The sequence below is a fragment of the Rosa rugosa genome, chromosome 3 (genome assembly GCF_958449725.1).
Source record: "Rosa rugosa chromosome 3, drRosRugo1.1, whole genome shotgun sequence".
Classification (NCBI taxonomy): domain Eukaryota; kingdom Viridiplantae; phylum Streptophyta; class Magnoliopsida; order Rosales; family Rosaceae; genus Rosa; species Rosa rugosa.
This window is the reverse complement of record NC_084822.1, coordinates 20329245-20349674: the sequence shown is the minus strand read 5'-3', so window position 1 is coordinate 20349674 and position 20430 is coordinate 20329245. Positions and strand designations below refer to the sequence as shown.

Here is a 20430-nt window from a genome sequence, read left to right as displayed (position 1 = left end):
CCGACTATGTCGCCCGATGTGCAATATGTCAACAAGTAAAAGCAGAACACCAAGTACCAGCAGGACTACTTCAGCCGCTACCTATACCGGTGTGGAAATGGGAAGACATCACCATGGACTTCGTCACCGGATTACCACGCTCGACACGAGGACACGATGGAGTGTGGGTAGTAGTCGACCGACTAACCAAGTCCGCCCACTTCATACCAGTGAAGATGGACTCACCTGTAAAGTATTTTGCGGGACTGTACATCGACACCATCATCAAGTTACACGGAGTGCCAAAGACTATCGTCTCTGACAGAGATCCTAGGTTCACATCGAGGTTGTGGAAGAAGCTTCTAGAAGAGCTTGGAACACAGATAATTCTGAGTTCGGCATACCACCCTCAGACCGACGGACAGTCGGAACGCACCATCAAGACTTTGGAGGACATGCTACGAGCTTGCGTATTGGACTTCGGAGAGAAGTGGTATGACTGTTTGCCACTCGCGGAGTTTACGTATAACAATAGTTATCACCGTAGCATAGGCATGGCACCGTTCGAAGCACTTTACGGACGGCCATGCAGATCGCCTACATGTTGGGCTGATGCTCAAGAACGGGCATTACTAGGACCTGACTTAGTTCAGGAAACCACTGAAAAGATTCAAGTGGTTAAAGAGAAACTGAGAGTAGCCCAGAGCAGGCAGAAATCATATGCAGACATGCGTAGAAGACCCCTAGAGTTTGGGGTAGGAGACTTTGTTTATATCAAGGTGAGACCTCGAAAAGGAATCAGTCGGTTCGGGGTCAAAGGAAAGTTAGCACCCCGATACATTGGACCTTTTCCTATAGTCCAAAGAATTGGCAACATGGCTTATCGGGTAGATTTGCCACAAGAACTAGAGCATATCCACAATGTGTTTCACGTGTCTCAACTTAAGAAAAGCCCGCCGGAGACCCAGCAAGTCATTACTTGGAGAAACTTGCCACTGCAAAGTGATGCCACCTACAGGACGGAGCCTATACAGATTTTAGCACGAAGTACCAGGCAGCTACGGAACCGCGAGGTTCCATTGGTGAAGGTTCAATGGACACACCAAGGAAAAGAGGAGGTTACATGGGAACTTGAGACAGAAATGCGTGAGAAGCACCCCCACCTTTTCAGCTAATCAGGTACAAATTTCGAGGACGAAATTTCTTTAAGGGGGGTAGAGTGTAGACCCCCGTACTTTTTCTTGTTTATTTTAATTTGTCGTATAATGTTTGAAACTACGTATTCGTATGGTACACAAGTATTCGCGCTTAGGTTAAGGCTTTGAGGCCATTAAAAAGGATTAAGAAATTTAGAGAAAATCCAATTTGGGTCTAGAAAAGTATTTTTAAAGTATCAAGGCTTAGGATAAGCTCGGAAAATTTTTCTCGAAAGGATTCGGTGAAGTGTCGGAGAAATAAGGATGTTTGGTGTTGTATTTTCGGAGTGGGCTTAAGGAAAATATAGAGGAAAATGAAATAGTAGCAGCCCAAGCCCATTGGCCCAAAAGGAGGGGCAGATTCGACTTTTCACAATTAAATTTGGGAGAGGTATTTAAGGAACACATTCTCCAAACCCTAGCCTCAACCCACCTCATTTTCACTTCAGCTCTCTCTCTCTACCCGAGAGCTTCTCTCTCCTCATCCTCGCCGGAAATCGCCGCCGCCGCCGTCGCCGCCGCACCGCCGCCGGTCGCCGCCGTCGCCGGAATCCGGATTTCAACCAAAATTTCCAGATTTTCTCCTCTTCCTTCCCTCTTTCCATTTCTCCAACCAAAATCAAGAAATTTAGCCATTTAATCCCCCAAAAACCCTAGAACCCGAAGCTAAAATTGGGGCTTTTTGTGATTTCTTCTTTCCAAGCTCAAATCAAGGTATTTTCCATCCTAATCTAGCCTCTAATCCTTCGATCTATACCTATTTCTTCCTAAATCCGAGATTTTAATTTGGGTTTGTGATTTTGTTTGCATGAACCCGATTTCTCCTTGAACCATCAAGCTAGGCTATGGGTTTGGCAAGGATTTTTGGTAAGGATCTATCCATGCAACCTTGTTTTCGAGTTTTTGGTTGAGATGTTGATTATGGACGGATTTGTAGGTGAAGAAGGCCAAGGAGAAGGTATATGACGTGATTTTTGAAGGAGAAATGGTAAGGAATGGGTTTTGGACAAACCCTAGAATTTTTGGAATTTATTTGATTGATTTGGTTTATGTTGAGCTATTGTTGTTGTTGGAAAAATTGTGAAATTAGAGATTTGAGGATGGATAAATTAGTAGGATTTTATTAGCATAATTTTCTTAGTGTTGGAATTTTGTTGTTGAAGATTTGGTAATTATAGTTGTGTAGTTTTGGCCAAAGGAAAAAGAAAAGGAAGAAGAAAAGAAATGGATTTGTTCTTGGAAGAAAAGGGAAAATAAAGAAAATGGTAAAAATTGGATTAAATGAGTTTTTACCTTGGTAAAGTGGTAAAAAAGTGAAGAAGGTGAAAGTAAAGGTAAATTCGGTAAAAAGGAGGTAAAAGGTAAAAGTGAAAGTGTGGAGGTAAAAGTCATGGTAAAAGTGAAAAGGTGAAAAATGAGAAGTAAATGGATAAAAGTAAAAGTAAAACTTTATTTATAATTATTTACTTATTTATTTTTAATAAATAATAAATAATGGTAAATAAAGGATTACTTGGTCAAAAGTCAGAAGTCAAAGTCAAAGGTCAAAAGTCAACTCCGAGAGTTGACCAGGGTTGACCGACCTCGTAAAACGTGAGGATCGACTCGACTTTGGTCGCTCGGATTGACGATAGTTTAGCGGAGCGATAAGGACGCCTTCCTTTTTAAGAAAGAAGTTAGTTTCCCAAATTGGTAAAAGTCGGAATAAATAATTATTGGCCTCATTGAAATAAAAAGGATTTAGTATGCGCGATTACTTAAAGTTGATCATGATGTTTACCTGGATAATTACTTACAAACTAAGTAATGGTTTAGGAAACACGATCGTTAAGGAAGCTTAAGCGGAAAGCATCAGAGTGTGGAGTACGCCAATATATTCCAGGTAGGGTGAGCTGTCCCTTCCTTGTTAGAGGCTTTTCGATATATGTGGAATGCTCTAGTATGATATTATGTTGCCTGCAAGTATTTTTGGTTGTTCATTAGTCGATGCCTCGCGATACATGTGTTTTCAGAACTGATAATTGTTGATTGCGAAAACCGAGGCTAGACTTGCATGTTGAGATACTGTACCCTTTTGTATGTTGTGTTTGTGACCTGAAAGTGAATGGGACCTAGACGCGTAGATTCCTAGGGATCCCACGGTGTCGATAACCGTGAACCTCCGGAGGGGGCTGTGCTCCTATGTTTGTCAAGGAAAGGTAAGTACAGACAGTGAACCAGTCATAGGAGACTCAGAGCCAGGAAATGGACACTTTCGCTACTTGTAGTCACAAGGACTACAGAGTAGTTGGCTGGTTCTCTTACTCAGGACGAACCAGATCGGTCACTGATTTATTTTACTTTAGCCGGCAGGTAAGTATCTCGGAGCTCCAAATTGTGTGAAGCATGCCGCATATGATTTCCTGAAACGAAACAACTGTGATTGTTTTTGTTTGCATTTGTTTTACTTGATTTTACAAATGCGCGCAACCTATATTCTAGTAGCTATGTTTTACCTATTAGATTTCAAACCTAACTAAGGTTGGGTCGGCCCCTATTGGGCTAGCGAGGACGAAATGCTCACCCCTACATTTCAGGTTACCACGAGGTCATTCCGGACGATTTGGATTAGAGGTGGGTCGTTGGCCGAGTCCGTGTGTTGCTGTTCCTGTTGCTTGAAGTTCTTCCCATTTGGTACTCTATCGATTTACTAGCTTCTCTTTCTATGTTGAACTCTGTGAGGTCCGCCTACCTGGGAGCGCGCCTCACCCCTTTGTTTTACTGTTATTGTTGAACTCCTTTCATTTCGGTTATGATGTAAGCCCTAAGGCGCCACAGTGCACTTGCCACTTTATTTTTAAGCATGTCTAGACTTGTTATTTTAAATGTTGGGTTGTTGATTTAAAGTCTTTTCTTAAAAGTTTTTCTTGGTCTCCCATTTTCCCAAAATTTGCATTTTTAACAAGCCTTGTAGTATTAAGTTGGTAGGTCTACGGTACGTCTACGACGTGTCGAGCTCCTATTGGCTTAATATTACGGCACTGTGGTATACCCATTCGGGTCGCCACACTCTTTTCCTTCCCTTTCTCTCTCTTATGTTCTTCTTTTCCTTCTGTTCTTCACTCTCACGATCCAAAATGGCAAAATCCGACTCGGACAATCTTCAGCTGCAACAAGTTCTTTCATTTGATTAATTTGATGGTCTACAATAGATTTGATTTTTATTTGCTTTCCATCAATCATAGTTTTTGTTATCCTTGCTGGCCCCTTCCTTTGTCTCTTTCTTCCTCCATCAGTGATGTAGAAGAAGACACTAGCAGAGGTCGAGGACTTCGGTGATGAGGGAAATGGAGAATCAGAGATGGTGAGAGACTGATAGTGGTGGTAAAGGGATAAATTGGGGCAGTGAGTGAGCTTCTTGAGATTAGAAATCAAAGAACATGCTAACAAAAAAAAAACCCAAAAATCAAAGTTCGTGATGTCATTCCAACAAGCACATCATTTGAATGGAATTGCATGTCATCAGATGCAAGATTTTCTTGTCATCATTTAGACTCTGAAGAATTTTTGGGATAGACCCATATGCAAGAGTTTCTTCTCATCACTTGAACTTTGAAGAATTGAATTCTGGGCTAGACCTAGATGGAAGAATTTTCTCTTCATCATTGAATATGAACAATGATTTCTTCTTCCACTGAAGTTTCAGCCGAATGGTTGATGGGGATTACCCCTTGATGTTTAATTTTGCTTTTTGGTGCTCCTGAGAAAGACAAAAACAGAGGAGAGGGAAGAGAGGGACACACTATCAGAGAGGAAAATGATAAGAAAGAATAGGAAGAGAGGGTAGGGACAAAAGCTTCAATGGGTATTATTGTAAAATCATAACTCAAAAGAGATGTAGACCATTGGATGTGTTATTAGCCATGTGTCTTAATCTGAGTGAAAGCTCAGGTAGCTCAGCTAGAAAACTAGCTCAGGAGAGGATCCTCTCCCGTATTCAAGATGTCCTGAATTCAAGCAATGGTTAGGTCATTTGTTAAAAAAATCTTATTTTTGATAGACTTCTAATTGTGAGACCCACTTATTCAATCACATAGTGACATGTCATCAAAGAGGAGCCCACCAAGTCTATGTAAACCCCTGAGATGACTAGGCATGTCACCTCATTGCCATGTCATAAAATATGGGCCCCACATGAGCTACGTCAATAAGTTAGGGCTAGTTTAGGATTGCTGTGACTTTTAAAAAAAATTGTTACTTCTGTATTGTGAGAATAATCAGCTGTGACTTAAAACAGTTTCGTGTTTGGTAAATAAATATTTTTAAAAGTGTTGTTAGTACATAAAACAACTGCAGAGTGTGTTTTGATCCACAGCAGATTCTAAAAGCAACCTCTGGGCCGCTTCTAAAATCTGCTGCCAGTGACCTATAACTTTCAATTAAAGCTGCTTTTTATTTATTGGACTAAATTCAGTTTGCCCCCTTTAACTTTGGGGCAAACATCAGTTTGGTTCCTGACCTTTTTTTTAATCATGATGGTCCTTGCAGTTCTATTTTCCATCACGCAAGTCCAAAATTCAAATTTAGCTCGAAAGGTGACGTCATATGCTGAGCTGGACCAGACATCCGGGCCCACTTTTTTTAAATCGCTAATAAGGGCAAAATAGACATTTCTAATTTAATTTAATTTCTTTTTTCTTTTATTATCTAATTTCTATTTTTTTTTTCTCTCTATTTTCTCTCTCTTTAGCTTCACTTTGCCTCTCTCTCTTGCCGCACGGCCTCTCTCTCTCTTCCCAACCTCTCTTCTTCTTCTCTTCCTCTGCCATCACCGGAGACCACCACCTCCATCCACCACTTCACTACACAGCCATCATCATCTGAACCACAACTGAAAACCCGACCAAGACCCAGTCTTTTCATCGTCGATCAAGACCCTCCGGTCACCGCACACGACCTCCAAACCTATGACGCTACTGTTCCATGACCCTCAACAGTTTCCGGTCATCTCCTCAGCACACCACCATCACCACTACACTCAGCAAGCAATGGAGAAGAAAACCTAGAAGTTTCATCGCCACCCGAAGCTGGACGACACCGTATGTGCCGTCGCCGGAATCTGGGTTATGTAAGGGTCAATTGGTCTTTTCCGGCCACGTCCGAGATGCACGACCACCCTAGCTGGAATCAGAGCCTCACAATTCATCAAAACCCTTTGGTCCTGACCTTTGTTTGCTACCAGAGCCGCTGCATGCGTCGCCGGAGCTTATGGAGAAAGAAGTGGGCACTGGTTCAGTTCTTCAGCCACCGCACGCCCTCCTCCAACGCCTTTCATCTTGCACAGATTCGGCCTCACCTCTCGTGCCGACATCATCTTCATCTTTGCATCTTCATCTTCGCATCTTCAACTTCATCAAGGTTTGGGTAAGCAATCCAAGAAATTGGTGATGAAATTTGTTGGGTGTGCAGATAGGGGGTTTGACATTCCCAGACCTGTCCAGGTGGTGGTAATGGGTTCTAGTGACCCAAAAGTGATGAAAGGGGTGGTGGAAATAGGTTGTTGAAAGTTGGAGATTTGATTTCGGGGTCATGAGGTTGTGGTTGCAATTGACCCTAAGCAGCGGTGGGAGGGTTGTGGGTAAGGAAGAGAAAGGAGATGAGGGTTTAGTTTTTGATTACTGGTTTTCGATCGTGAAATGGGGCCATAATTGACTCAAAACAGTAACAAGGGTTACTTAGGACATTTCGCAAAAAATGAGAGGACAAAGCTGAAAAGTGGGCCCAGATGTCTGGTCCAGCTCAGCATATGACGTCACCTTTCAAGCTAAATTTGAATTTTGAACTTGCGTGATGGAAAATAGAAGTGCAAGGACCATCATGATTAAAAAAAAAGGTCAGTGACCAAACTGATGTTTGCCCCAAAGTTGAAGGGGGCAAACTGAATTTAGTCCTTATATTTATTTACCAAACACAAAAAAAAAAATCTAAAATTTTGAATAAAAGCTTATTTCTTTAAAAGCGAAGCAATCCCAAATGGGGCCTTAATGGACTTGCTTAACGAAAGACTAATGGATTGGACATATTGATCAAAATTGAAAGGGCAGAGGTTTTCTAATGAAATTAGAAGTCCGGGGACTGAATTGATTTTGGACCCAAACCATAGGTTAGTAATCAGTATTTAGCCCTACCCCTTTTTGGCCATTTTAAGGGATTGATTATTTGATCAATTTTTCTGTCACTTATCAACAACTCCACCGTTCAATTGTTAGGTCTATATGAGTAGATCAATTCTGCAAATTTTAAGCCAAATTGATAATCGTTAAGGCATTCAAAATTGTGATTTACAATTATAAACATGAACGGTTCAGTTGACAGATTTAGTTTGTCAATTGATTTAATCTAGTTCGACACCTTAACGGTCACCAATTTAGTTGAAATTTGCAAAAGTGATCTATTTATAGAGTCCGAAGAAGTGAATGGTTGAGATGCCGATATATGATTGAAAAGTGAGTCACACAAACGAGTTCTTAAAATGACTAAAAAATTGGATCTCTCAATAGAATAGCCCTATATATGTATGAGGCAGTAGTACAGTAATACAAGACCCAGCAAAAATTGGCATAACACTTGCATGATGACCAAACTAGCCCTCTATATGATTTAAGATCTTTTAAGTAGTGATAATAAGTTCTGTTTGGGGGTGTTATTCTCATTTTAGCACCCCCTTGTCGCACTATTCATATATGACTCAATTCTCATCTCCAACAATGAGGTGCTATATGGGGGTGCTATTTTCATTATTCTTGATTAAAATATAATATGAGTACAACGTTTATGAATATTATATTAAAAATATGTCAATTTAATTAAATAAGGTAAAAAATTACATTTTTATTTTTATCATAATATTTAAAATTATTCTCATCATTATTCTTATAGTGTTTCTGGCAATTTTTTAAATTTTTTTTGAATAAAACTGGAATTAATATGCCTCTATTTAATAGAGCTGTTGATCAAATTTTTCAAAAAAATCTGATCCGTTAGATTATAATATATTCGTTGCATAAAAAAAGGAGGACCACATCAGAGCCGTCTATATTCAAAATGGACGAATCTCAACCATCAATTAATATGATCCACAAGGCACACCAAGGCACGCGCACTTACCTCTACCTCTCTCCAGCGTGTTTTTGTCACGTTCTCTCTCCGGCGCGTTATTGTCATCCTTGGGTTGGGTCAGCCAAATCTGTGACCCCGGCCCACTGTAGGTGGGTCTTGGTTCTAAAAAAGTCATGAGACTTGGGATGAGCCCAAGTCCTATAATACTAAAACTAGATTCCCCAAGAAGGGTCTGTTAGAGATGAAAAGTCCTATATTTATACAAATTCTGGTATTGAGTATGACACCCAATTATTGGAGTTGTCCTTACTACTAAATTTTAGTCGGGTTACTTCTGAGTTCTGAAGCCTATTATCCAGTTTTTGATGTCCAACTATTTCTCTCTATATAGAACACAAAGCTCTGATTTCATTACTCGTTATATACACCACATTTCTCAAACCAAGAATCAAAGCGCCGTTAAGAAACTCCATGCTCACCTTCTAACAACAGGGTTGCTTATCATATCCCCTCATTTTCACGCTAAACTCATCCTCTCATACACCAAATGCCTTCCCCAACACAACCTCCAGACACTGACCAACTTCTTCAAATGCATGAAACCCAAAAGCGAATTACCATTCAATGTGTTAATGGCTGACTTCTGCCGAAATGGGTTCAGTTTTCTTGCTCTCAAAACCTTATCATTCATGCACAGCAGCGGTGTTCTTATAGATACGTATGCTTTGTGTAGTTCTTTAACTGCTGCATCTTCTATTAAAGATGTTGGCTTCGGTAGAAAGATCCATGCCCATGTGGTAAAGTCAGGCTGGTGCTCCAGTGTTTTTGTTGGGAGTGCTCTGATTGACTTGTATGCCAAGTCATTGGTTATAGGAGATGCAGGCCAAGTGTTTGATGAAATGCCGCTGAGAAACACTGTTTGTGCAAACGCACTTTTATCAGGTTATGGTGATGCCAAGTTGTGGACAGAGGCAGTAGAATTGACCAGGAAGATGCCGGCACTGAGTTTGGAGTATGATCACTTCACATTGTCCGCGGCATTACGTGCCTGTGCTGGGCTAGCTGCAGTTGAATTGGGTAGGCAGGTACATGGTTATTTGATGCGTTCGGTTTATGATGTGGGAAGTGATATGTTTCTGCTGAGTTCATTGATTGAAATGTATGGTAAATGTGGGCTGGTAGCCAAGGCTCAGAAAGTTTTCAATTTTGATGGAAAAGGAGAGGGGAAAAGAGATGTGGTTATGTGGACTTCACTGCTTGGTGTGTATGGTAGAAATGGATACTATAAAGAGGTACTTGAACTATTCAAAGATATGTTGATGGAAGGAATTAGCCCAGATGGGGTGGCATTTGTGACAGTCATCTCAGCTTGTGCTCGCACCGGTCAATTGCGGCTCGGCATTGAGTATTTTGAATCCATGGAACTCAAGTTCAGCTTGAAACCAGGACCAGAACACTACAGCTGTCTAGTTGATTTGCTGTGTAGAGCTGGTGAATTGGGCAAGGCGTGGAAGCTCGTTGATGAGATGCTTAATAAAGGTCACAGCAGCTGCACTGTCCCTATGTGGGGAGCTTTGCTTAATGCTTGCAAAGATCAAGGTGATCTTGAATTGGGTAAACTGGCTGCTCAAAGGGCACTCGAGTTGAATCCTCATAATGACGGTATTTATGTTTTGCTATCAAATTTATATGCCAGGTTCGGTATGTGGCATGAGATTAATCATTTGAGGGAGTTGATGAAAGAAAAGGGGTTAAGGAAAGATGTCGGATATAGCCGGATTGAAGTCACAAATTGAAAAGGCCAGAGAGTATGTAATTTTACAAGGCAGAAGGACTCTACAAGTTCAGTTTCCTAATGCAACAAGGTGTACAAGTAAATTGTCATTTCTGGAAGCGTGTTGCACTCTTAACTTGTTATATGCTCTCTTTTGTACAATTCCTCTGCTATTTGATGAAATGAAGCTGGACGCCTCATCTGTAATCAGCAGTTGACTACATTGTGTGCTCTTACATACTTCCAGCATCCACAAAGCACGACTGCTTTCGCTGAAGGCTGTTTTGGTCATTTAATTCTATTGGAGTGACTTAAATACCCCTTTCGCGCAGTATAACTATAACTCGTGGGCAATGAGGCAAATTGAAACACTCGTCGTATACGATAATACCTCGAATTGCAGGGGAGCTTCGAGACCCCGCAGTAGTCTGCAACTTCGCGCCAGAAACCCTAAACGAGAGAAGAGCTCTCATGAGCAATAATTCATCTCCCGTAATGAACGGTCCAGATCAGCCTGACACAAGCGCGCCCGCGCCCAAACCACAGCGCACCAAGATTGTTAAACTCGAAGACACTGAAAAGAAGGTAACTTTATTGTTTTTTACGATTACCCATTTCCGAATTTACTGCTCTGAACCTCAGCTTCGAGACCCTGTTGGGTGTTGTTTCACATTGGATGTTGTTGTTTATGGTCATGTTATGGAGCTTGAGGATACATTTTGATATGAGTTGAAATTTGAGTCATTTCCCATTGTTTTAATAACAATGTTGCTACCTATAGAGCAGGGAAAGACTAAGACTATGAATCTCTATGTTTTGAAGTTAAATTGTGGTTTTTTATTGTATTGCTTTTCATGGAACTTTGTGTAGATTTTTCATAAGAAACTCAAAGATGTTGAGATTAGTGTTCCGATAGTGTATGGCAATATTGCATTCTGGCTCGGTAAGAAGGCAAGCGAGTAAGTATTGTTTGACTGGTGCTAGGTTTATTGGTTTCTTGCATTACTTACATGTTAATTAGAATATTTGAATATATTTGGGATATATAATTAGGTACCAATCACATAAGTGGACTGTGTATGTTCGTGGGGCAACCAATGAGGATCTGGGAGTGGTGATAAAGCGTGTTGTTTTCCAGTTGCATTCCAGTTTCAATAATCCCACAAGGGTGGTTGAGTCACCGCCATTTGAGTTATCCGAATGTGGCTGGGGTGAATTTGAAATCGCAATTACACTATTTTTCCACAGTGATGTTTGCGAGAAGCCATTAAACTTGTGAGTTTCTTTAAATACCATCTGTATGTCATTTACTTCTATCAAAATAATCCTTTTAGTATTTGGCTAGCCAATTTGGCATTTCATGTGTATGTTCTTTCAATTTGGAACTAGTGTCAAAATTTCCTTAAGAAAAGAATAATAGAACTTACATGTAGTGGCAAAGAAGCAACTTCTGGTTGGATTTAATATCTGATCAATATGTTTATTCTCCATCTCCAAGTTATTATCCAGAAACACCTCCTACTATGTACAATGTTGTTGTGGGAAGTTAATCTACATGTGTTTAATTGTTCAATCAAAGTACAAACTAGAAGTTTGATTAGATTCCTTTATATGCGGTGAATGTTTTGCGTTCGATTATTCCTTTTTTTCATAATATGTTTTAGGGTATCTTTACTGTCAATTTAATTTGATGTCAAATGATTCTAAACAACCAAACAAGCTGTTTCTTTTTGGGCATAGTTTTGGGGATGAATGTGATCTGTAATAGTTTCAAACAAAGGATATTGGTGGTAATGTACTCACAATACCTACCAAAGCCCTGGAACATGGAAATAGAAAACTATTAGGCTTCTGATTTTTCAGTGTTCAGTGTTTCAATTTCTTCACAGGTTTCATCATTTGAAGTTGTACCCAGAAGATGAATCTGGTCCTATGTCGACCAAGAAACCCGTGGTCGTGGAATCCTATGATGAGATTGTGTTCCCTGAGCCTTCAGAGAGTTTTTTAGCTCGCGTCCAGAATCACCCTGCTATAGCCTCCCCCAGATTACCTGCTGGTTTGACTCTGCCTCCTCCTGGTATAAGTTTTTCTGCCTTGCTGCCTGCAATCCTTTTTTTGTATTGTTGTGGTTGTATAAGATTCCTTTTCATTGTATTTAGTGCCAGTTGAAGATCCAAGTAAAAGAAAGAGAGGTGACACAAAAGATCATCCCCTGACCCAGTGGTTCATGAATTTTTCAGAAGCTGATGAGCTTCTACAACTGGCTGCAGCTCGTCAGCAGGTGAGCATTACTCTGTCTGAAATTTCTGGATATATAATAAGAAACTTAGACCTGATTGATGTTATAAATTTTATTGCATTTTTGTGAGCATCATGAGTTTTACTGCTGCATATATTCTTAGATTAGTATGTACTTGGTGAATTTTTTTCTTTGTAGTGAATCTTTTGCCATGAATGCATGTTAGTGCCTATGATTCACCCCTTTATTTTTTTTTTTTTTTGAGAGAGTTCTTGGGGTGAGCTCTCTGTTCATACTCTTTTTGCAGTAAAAATTAACCTTGGTTAGACCTCTGAGGCCTGCATTCATTAATTTGAATTTTGGAAGTAATTCACACTTCTCATTTATGTATCTAATTCCATCCTACTCGCCCTCTCCTCAGCGGTTATATCTTTTGGGCAATTTTGGGAATGTATATTTGAGAATTGCGAATTTTAAGATTGTCCTCGATAGGTTAATAAAGAAGGCACATAAGCTTAGTCTTAAATCAATTTGTTTACTTGCTCACGGTAAGGGCTGTAAAGCTGATGATGGATTGTAAAAGATATTTTTGGGTCTATTATGTGACAAGTGAGAAACTTTGAACTAATACTATGGACTGAGTTGGTGGTTTATGTAATGTGCAAGCCAGGATAACTGTGTTTAATCTTAAAAATCATACAACGTTATGTAGACCAATAACCGGCCATCCTCCCTACAATAGGTCTGCTATAAACTCAACATTGTTACGTAGCAAATGCTGATGTGAAACTAGTTTATCGAACTGATTTTGGTGTGAGTTCAGCCAAAATCATTCTAGGACTAAGTTTCTTCCTTCCATCTGGTCTCTCTCTCTCTCTCTCTCTCTCTTTCTCTCTCTCTCTCTCTGTGGACAACACTTTGAACTGTATGACTGCTGCAACTTGCAACACAGTCAACAAATGTATGTGTATGGGCTCAGTAGAACTAAAAACATTATACACAGATGCTTTTGTTTTGGTTAAGAGTCATGATGTCCTAGGCTCTGTTTATGTGCCTCAGATATGACCAGTACAGGTTCTTTTAATGCCATTCATGGCAGGTGGATGTTTTCATGTTTCTATGAAATATTCCTGGTATAAAGAAATATGTTGGGACAGCAAAGATTCTTTTCACCAAAAAAAAAAAAAAAAAGAAGAAGGTTTAGACTGCAAAGACAGTTGCAGCCAGTTAAGGTATGCTTAAGTCTTTAGTACAACTGGAAATAGAATAGCAATACCAATCAGCAAGTTTGTTCTGTTTGTGGGTAGCAATGTCTATCTATGGGGTTTGTTGTGAAGGTCAGCAGTTTTGATGTTTGACCTCATTGGCTGTAGCATGGCTTTGTGGCACGAGGTTGTAGAATAAGACGGGGTTGCGTGCATTGTATAGGAGCAAATATATGTTTTCGGCTGGGGCTTTTATGTTCAGGATGTTTTAGGTCTTCGTGGGTTTTTTGTACAGTATCTAGCCTGAAATTCTGAGGCTTCTCTTTGTAATTTCCTTTTCTTCTTCTTCAAAAAAAAAAAACCCTGAAATTCTGTGTGGCAATCTAAAATTCAGAATCTGGTGAGTCGTTCAGTCAATATGGTGGGCCATTTTAAGGATTGACGTCCTTTTTTCTATTTGTAAGTACTGACGCAGGCTTTGGCTATTCATCAGGTTATGTGTATTTCGCCAATATAACAGAAGCAAAGACTTTGTTTTGTACGTTCATTTGTAGTTTCAATTTTATGGTTACTGACTTACTGTGTACATTTTCTTGTAAAAACAGGATGGAACTCATTAGATGAACTGTGATCATACTTACTCCCTAAACAATGTATACAAACTTATATTATGGACCATACTTGCTCTTACAATCAAACTGTAAGAAATGGTGTTTAAAGATCAACAGTGTTGAACGAGGGGGGAACTGATTAAATGAACTAAACAAACTCTAAAGTATTTTGTCTATACCAATTTTTAGTTTCCCCAAACAGTGAATCCCTAATGGCTCCACCATGTGGAGGAATGGGATCAGTGTATCTGTCTATGGTTAAGTCTTATAAATTATTCTTCAAGAAAATAAATCTCCCATCTCCAAACTGGAAAGTTTCTGTAGGACTAATAATGTTTGCTTAAATTCTAAAATCGGAAAACTTGTCTCTGCGCTTATAATTCTCCCATCTTTCTATGGCATTCTGTTGTGTCTTTTCAACTACTGAAATCCAGAATAAAAACTGGGTAGATTTGAATTCTGAATCTTGCGACCAACTAATGCCATTGATTCCATGGTGTAGAGATATGAAATATTTAATGTTTTAGCATATGTAAAAGTTAGTTGACTTTACAACTTAGAAATAAGTGTTTATCACGATAAAATTACTCCATTTCAATGTAATGACTAATGATGGTGGGTTTAAAATGTAATAGGTTCAAGCTCATATTGCTAAATTTCGAAGAGAGATAAGTTCGATGGATGTGCAACAACAACAAGTGAATTCTGTCTCCGACCAGTGAATGCATCAGATTTTCGAGATCTCAATTCCAACTTGATTTTGCAGCAGAAATTTTCAAATTTTCTTTCACCGTAGATGCTCACGATGACATACATACATACATACATACATACATACTGATTATATGTATTGTATCAGCTACGGAGAGATTTTGTCCTTTTCCCCTTTTAGTTTTTCTTTTTACTGAACTTTGTGGTGTTACTCATCACAATGCGGCTATGTATCAAGTAAATTTAAATGAAGAAGTAAAAGTTCTATCCATAATCAAATGCAGTGTTGGTTTTTTACTTTGACAACTATTATTTATTGTTCAATGTGTGTTGATTATCTGTAAGTCAAGATGATGAGATATAGCTGATATGCCAGTCAATAAAATATCATCTTGACCGATTTGCTCTTTCAAGTAAGCGTTGTAGGTATTCTGCATGTTGTGATCATGGCAAAGAAGCATGGTCAGGTAATTCAGCTTCAAACAATCTGTCGGAATTCTGGGTAAGTTGGTTTCATATCTTTGCTACCTTTTCTTTTCTTTTCTTTTTTTGTCTCTGTTTCTTTTCATTACCAATCTGTATAAAATCTTCACCTTGATATCTATTGTTGTAGTACTAGCTTTTTCCCAAGAGCAACAGCTTTTATGGATTTAATTAGTTGCTGCTGCCAGAAAATTATCAAATTTTCATGGATGTAACTGCATACCAAGAGCATAATCAATTGTAGACAACACATACGAGTCATGTAGGTCAATAGCAGGTACATCCCGTAGTCCTACTGTAATATTATGGAACTGCATCTTACCTGGGCCTTGCATGTTTTATTTAGGGTTCTTGAAAATAACCTATTGTCATTTGTCATAATTCTTTGTTCTGCACAGATCAGGTATGAGCCTATCCTTAATACACAGAAACCCTGTCACATTTGAAATAATTTTTTTTTTCTTTTTTTGTGGGTCCAAAAAAATTATTTTGTTTCCTCCATAATGCATATGGTTATGGTATAATGATTGATGTTTTAAGTCAATTTTACCTTTTCAGGTGCAAGTAACTCTTAACTCGCAGAAAAAGGATCAAGGCATAACAATATGTCATCTTCAGTGTCATTGTCTACTCATCATGCGTTTTCTACCACCCATTTCGCATGCAGCAAGAGCACATGGGTGGAACTGATATCACTAATTTACATTTTGATGGAATCACCATCAGTTACTCAATCTTCTGGTTATATAGTCTTTTGTTTGGTAAGACTTAAAAGAGTTCTATTAATACTTGGTGAATAGATATGGATATGCTCAACACCATCTTTCATGAATATTGTTTGACTAATCACTATTCTATGTATTATTTAGCATGTTTATTGAAAGCTTCGTATTGAGCAACCCATATGACCCATGTATTTCTGACATCATCAATAAAATGAATATGCAGCTCCAGGGTTCATTGTTCAAGCATTTCCATGCAACTCACATGGGTGTGTATACGTTTCTTTATACATTAAACTTCTCTTGTTTTATACATATGCTTATAGATAAATAACTGACAGCTTTTGGTTAATTTTCAACTTGATATCATTTGGTACAAATCTTCAGGAAGTATCAGTGAAAAGGACAAAGAGAGCTGAGAAAAGAAAAGGGTTTGTCACCAAAACTCAGAAGACTGATAAGACATTCCAAGTTTCCAACTTCCAAATTTGCAGTTACAGTTCATGAGTGGTCAGTAATCTTTTTGGGTAAGTAAAAGCACAGCAGTTTTAAGCAGTTGGAGATGATCTCACAGGTCCTTAAATTGTTGTCTTTACAGGAGCGTTTTGGGGAAAGAGTAACATGGCCTTCATGTGCCAAACCAAGAGCGAGTCACAATCACTGAGAGAAAAAACAATACCGTCAGTCTATTTAACCTTCTGGGGCACCGCATTTTTTTTTGGTAATTATGGTGGGCCTTTCTAGTCCCTCTCCTGTTTCTTTATTCTTCTCTCCTTCTCCCAAATCAATCTCATTCACAGAACATGGAGGGTTCTTGGGAAGACATGACATGCAGGTAACCGATACCTATGCATGCCTTTGGGACCGGCTGTACAACAGATTTCAATTCCACCAACATGGACCCTCTAAGGTAAAAGTAGAGTTATTTTCTACGGCTAATAGTTGCTGGCATGACATGCATTGTGGAATCGGTCGGTAACAGCTTTTCGTGTGCATGAAAAACTAGATTATGTTAAGAAAGTTTTTGGCAAGGTTCAGAAAGAAAATGCAGAGCTAAAACTGAATGTGTTGGGAAGTTACTATTGAGTAACACCATCTGTAACTAAACCTTTGTTGGAGTGTGTTGATGGTTGTAAGTTCTTGTTAGAGGGCTAAGAAATACAAAAAGAAAAGACAGAAATGCAGGACAGTGCTGTATCAGGCACTAAATCTAGCTTTGCGGACCACAGCAGATATTCAATCTGCTCAAACGGTGCAGAGTTAGTGGTGTATGTTTGAAGTAGACTTATGTCTTATTTGGGGCTCCTCTTTTGATTAGTGGTACTGGTTTCAGCAGGACCACATGGAAAGCTATATGTTATTAAGAGTTTAAGACACTAATTCAACGCAAGTATAACCTAAACAGTCCACCAGGCTGGTTAGATTTTAATTCCTTTGATGCGTCGTAACTTGGCCGAGGCTCGTAAATGAAAAGTACAAGCTCTTTGGCCATGTTTAGAACCAAAAGTTTGTTCCACAGGTTTTGGTTGAGAGCGTGGGAGTCAGAAAGCTCTTTAGGTACAAGTAAAACCTTATACTGCGAAGTTTCAATATTACAGAGATTTGCTTTGTCTTTTTAATTTTTTTCAGTTTATCTTTTTGTTCTTCATGTTTTGCTTGATTTCGGGTTCTTGTAAGGTAGTATTTCACTTGGTAGAGATAATCTGCAGTAATTGCCTAGTGGTAAACAAGGGCGGTAACATAAGAAACCCAAATGTAAGTGAAATATAGGAATCCCCAAAGTGAAATGGTGGTTGAACCGGTTGGTATCTTCTCCCTGAAGAAGTGTGAGCATCTAGAGTATATACAGTTGAAATGTGGAAAGCCAGCAGTAACAACAGTTCACATGGGTTTCTGCAACACATTTTGCATTGGTGTATTTGTGCTCCGTTTTGAAAGACTGTTTTATCCGTGACAATGGAATCACACAGACCAGGTGTCCCAACAATCACAAAAGGCCAAACCACCTATGGTGGTGTACTCAAAAGTACACTTATTATCGGTCCGTGATTTGAGGTCATGAAATGAACAGAGTTAGAGAGATAAATCATGAAATGCGGGTTCCACAACTATATCATATAATCTCATATCAGGATTTGAAAGAGCTAAAAAGCTGAAGTTTGAAAAACAGTGTTGGATTCTTGGCCATAAAAAAGTCGGTGTCGAAAATTTCACTGTTAAATGCAGGGGTTAAAACGGCAGACCTAGACAACTGAAAGCTAAATCTGTGTACGTGTGGTTCAACCGTTGGAGAAAGATTGTTTGGTTGAATGTGCATGTGCATATGTTTTGATATCTAGTGTTGTCGGAAAAAAAAAAAATCCTAGCAGCTTTGAAAATGGCTTGATCGCTCTCTTCCCTTTTCCTGTGAAAGCTGTTGACGCTATGACGACGACATTGGCGGCCAGTTCCTTGCAAGGTTGTGATTATGATTCGTGTAGATTGTTTCCTTTTTCGATTTGATGCTGTTCATGATTGGAATAGCATCCTCCATTTGGGTCCTTGGTATCTCTAACTTGGATGCCATACCGCTGCTCTTTTTGGAGTTCTGGGTTTCAACGGCAACATTCCATCGGCTCCACAAACCCCCTTGCCGGGACGATTTGTTGTTCTCTGGGAATTTTTGTGACATCAACCCCAAATCTCTCATAGTGATTCTGGGGTTGGTCAAGTTGGAGCGGCATTTGCATCATTGCTTGAGCATATGTGTGTGACATTGGTGAAATAAACAACTGCGGTGGAATTCACAAATTATGATCGTGTTGAACGTAACAAGAACTCGCTTAACAATAAGATTTAGGTTTGAGTACGCAATCTAATCTAATTCAGGCGGAGTCCATCATATCGGCAGGAATAATGACGATAATAAAGTTATTAAGTTGATGGAAATTACAAATTAAATTCTTAATGATTGCATGCGTTGAAAATTTACAAAAACTATATTTTACGAAAAGAAAATTCATTACATATATCATATTAATTATCTTCCTTTGTGGAAAGTCATGTGATTTGGTCAAAGATGATTGATACATAAATAGTGTCCAAATTTAGGAAAAAAAAAATTAAGATAATAAAAAAATAAAAAAAAACTTTTGTTGTTGTTGTTGTTGTTGTTGTTTAGGGTTATCTCCGTGCTCTAGGGTTTTTCTAAAAATTTCCTTGCCTCCGTCCGACGGCGCGTCCATGGACGCCGTCGTCGGACGGGCGTTGCTGATGTGTGAGCGTGGTGCCCGAGATCTTGGAGGTGTCGCTCTAGATCGATGGCAGATAGTAGGAGAGATCGGAGTATTTGTCTGGTGGTGGTCTGATTCTCGCTGGCGAGGGTGGAGGCTGGTGTCGTCGCCGGGTCTGACGGATTATTCCAAAAACATTTGCATCAAGAAAATGAAAGTGAGAAAGGGAGTCAAAATAGAGGGTCCATGGTGTCATTAGGAGGGCCAACAGAGAAGTGTATACCCAGTGGGTTTTGGCTCCCACCAATACCCTTACACACCCCAACATACCCGTGTTATGTCCTATGTCCTTTGCATTTGCCTCCCGCACTCCACATGACCCCCCTCTCTTCTTCTTCTTCATAAATACCCCTCATCACCCTCCACTTCACTTCACCACCCTCTCTTCCCTAGCCTCTTATCTTCAAACCTCTCCCTTCTCTACTCCCAAACTACCTACTTTCTCTTCGAAAATGGCAATCAGAAAGTACAACAAGCTCCCCCAAACCGCAGTCCTCAAGCAGATCCTCAAGCGATGCTCGAGCTTGGGGAAGAAGCAACACGGCTACGACGAAAATGGTCTTCCCATCGACGTCCCCAAGGGCCATTTCCCGGTTTATGTGGGAGAGAACAGGACGAGGTACATTGTTCCCATCTCCTTCTTGACTCACCCTGAGTTCCAGTGCCTCCTCCGTCAAGCCGAAGAAGAGTTCGGGTTCGATCACGACATGGGCCTCACGATTCCTTGCGAGGAAGTCGTTTTTCGCTCTTTGACTTCCACGCTCAGATGAGCATCCTAAAGCTCGAGAGATCGATGGAGTTTCTTGAAGAAGATGGCCAAGATGAAGCTTAATTTGCCTTAGCTTCTCTTTTTTTCAACATCTTTCTTCATTTTTTCCATCCATTTCCAGGGCCTTAATTCGTTTGAATTCTTTTTTTTAGGGGTGTTATTGGGAGTGGTTTGCTCCGAACCCTTTTGATGTTTGATTAGTGACTCTAACCTGGATTTAACCCATGGACATATAAATGGGTTCCATTTGTATAAATTATGTGATCGATTTTACTCACAGAGGTTGGTTGTTAACTTGTTTGTTACAAACCCTGTGAGAGAAGCTAGTGTACTACTATCAATGAAAGACTGGATCATTTCCTGTTTGCTTT

The 20430-nt window shown here is 39.6% G+C and overlaps 3 protein-coding genes and 2 long non-coding RNA genes across 7 annotated transcripts; all 5 read left to right on the top strand.

Annotated features, from left to right (window-relative positions):
- Positions 1-1617: 1617 nt before the first annotated feature.
- LOC133739683 (uncharacterized) lies at positions 1618-4022 on the top strand. The gene is made up of 5 exons (XR_009860754.1): positions 1618-1889; positions 2018-2042; positions 2113-2163; positions 2991-3057; positions 3752-4022. It is a non-coding gene; the product is annotated as an uncharacterized LOC133739683 (long non-coding RNA).
- A 4513-nt stretch (positions 4023-8535) lies between these two features.
- LOC133739117 (pentatricopeptide repeat-containing protein At1g77170, mitochondrial-like) lies at positions 8536-10069 on the top strand. Its single transcript, XM_062166839.1, has one exon. It carries the CDS (start codon positions 8639-8641, stop codon positions 10067-10069), a length of 1431 nt encoding a protein of 476 aa, XP_062022823.1. The 5' UTR covers positions 8536-8638.
- A 429-nt stretch (positions 10070-10498) lies between these two features.
- LOC133739118 (transcription initiation factor TFIID subunit 14b-like) lies at positions 10499-15114 on the top strand. 3 transcript variants are annotated; one of them, XM_062166841.1, is made up of 6 exons: positions 10499-10632; positions 10918-11006; positions 11101-11322; positions 11937-12103; positions 12207-12328; positions 14738-15114. In XM_062166841.1, the coding sequence occupies exons 1-6, from the start codon at positions 10519-10521 to the stop codon at positions 14822-14824; spliced, it is 801 nt and encodes a 266-aa protein (XP_062022825.1). In that variant the 5' UTR covers positions 10499-10518; the 3' UTR covers positions 14825-15114. The 3 variants fall into 3 exon arrangements, with proteins under 3 accessions (XP_062022825.1, XP_062022824.1, XP_062022826.1); XM_062166840.1 differs by having other exon boundaries at positions 11937-12124; positions 14738-15113; XM_062166842.1 differs by lacking the exon at positions 14738-15114 and adding an exon at positions 14097-14727 and having other exon boundaries at positions 11937-12124.
- Positions 15115-15864: 750 nt separating this feature from the next.
- Positions 15865-17833, top strand: LOC133735338 (uncharacterized). The gene is made up of 3 exons (XR_009858948.1): positions 15865-16287; positions 16406-16528; positions 16617-17833. It is a non-coding gene; the product is annotated as an uncharacterized LOC133735338 (long non-coding RNA).
- Positions 17834-19605: 1772 nt separating this feature from the next.
- LOC133739089 (protein SMALL AUXIN UP-REGULATED RNA 51-like) lies at positions 19606-20430 on the top strand. The gene has a single exon (XM_062166812.1). It carries the CDS (start codon positions 19743-19745, stop codon positions 20058-20060), a length of 318 nt encoding a protein of 105 aa, XP_062022796.1. The 5' UTR covers positions 19606-19742; the 3' UTR covers positions 20061-20430.

What these genes read in the sequence shown, in the direction of transcription:
- LOC133739117 (XM_062166839.1), top strand. Translation starts at nt 8,639, where the DNA reads ATGTCCAACTATTTCTCTCTATATAGAACACAAAGCTCTGATTTCATT.
- LOC133739089 (XM_062166812.1), top strand. Translation starts at nt 19,743, where the DNA reads ATGGCAATCAGAAAGTACAACAAGCTCCCCCAAACCGCAGTCCTCAAG.
- LOC133739118 (XM_062166840.1), top strand. Translation starts at nt 10,519, where the DNA reads ATGAGCAATAATTCATCTCCCGTAATGAACGGTCCAGATCAGCCTGAC. An exon ending in CTCGGTAAGAAGGCAAGCGA is followed by an intron (nt 11,007 to 11,100) that starts GTAAGTATTGTT and finishes ATATATAATTAG; the next exon opens with GTACCAATCACATAAGTGGA. An exon ending in TGGCTGCAGCTCGTCAGCAG is followed by an intron (nt 12,329 to 14,737) that starts GTGAGCATTACT and finishes AAAATGTAATAG; the next exon opens with GTTCAAGCTCATATTGCTAA.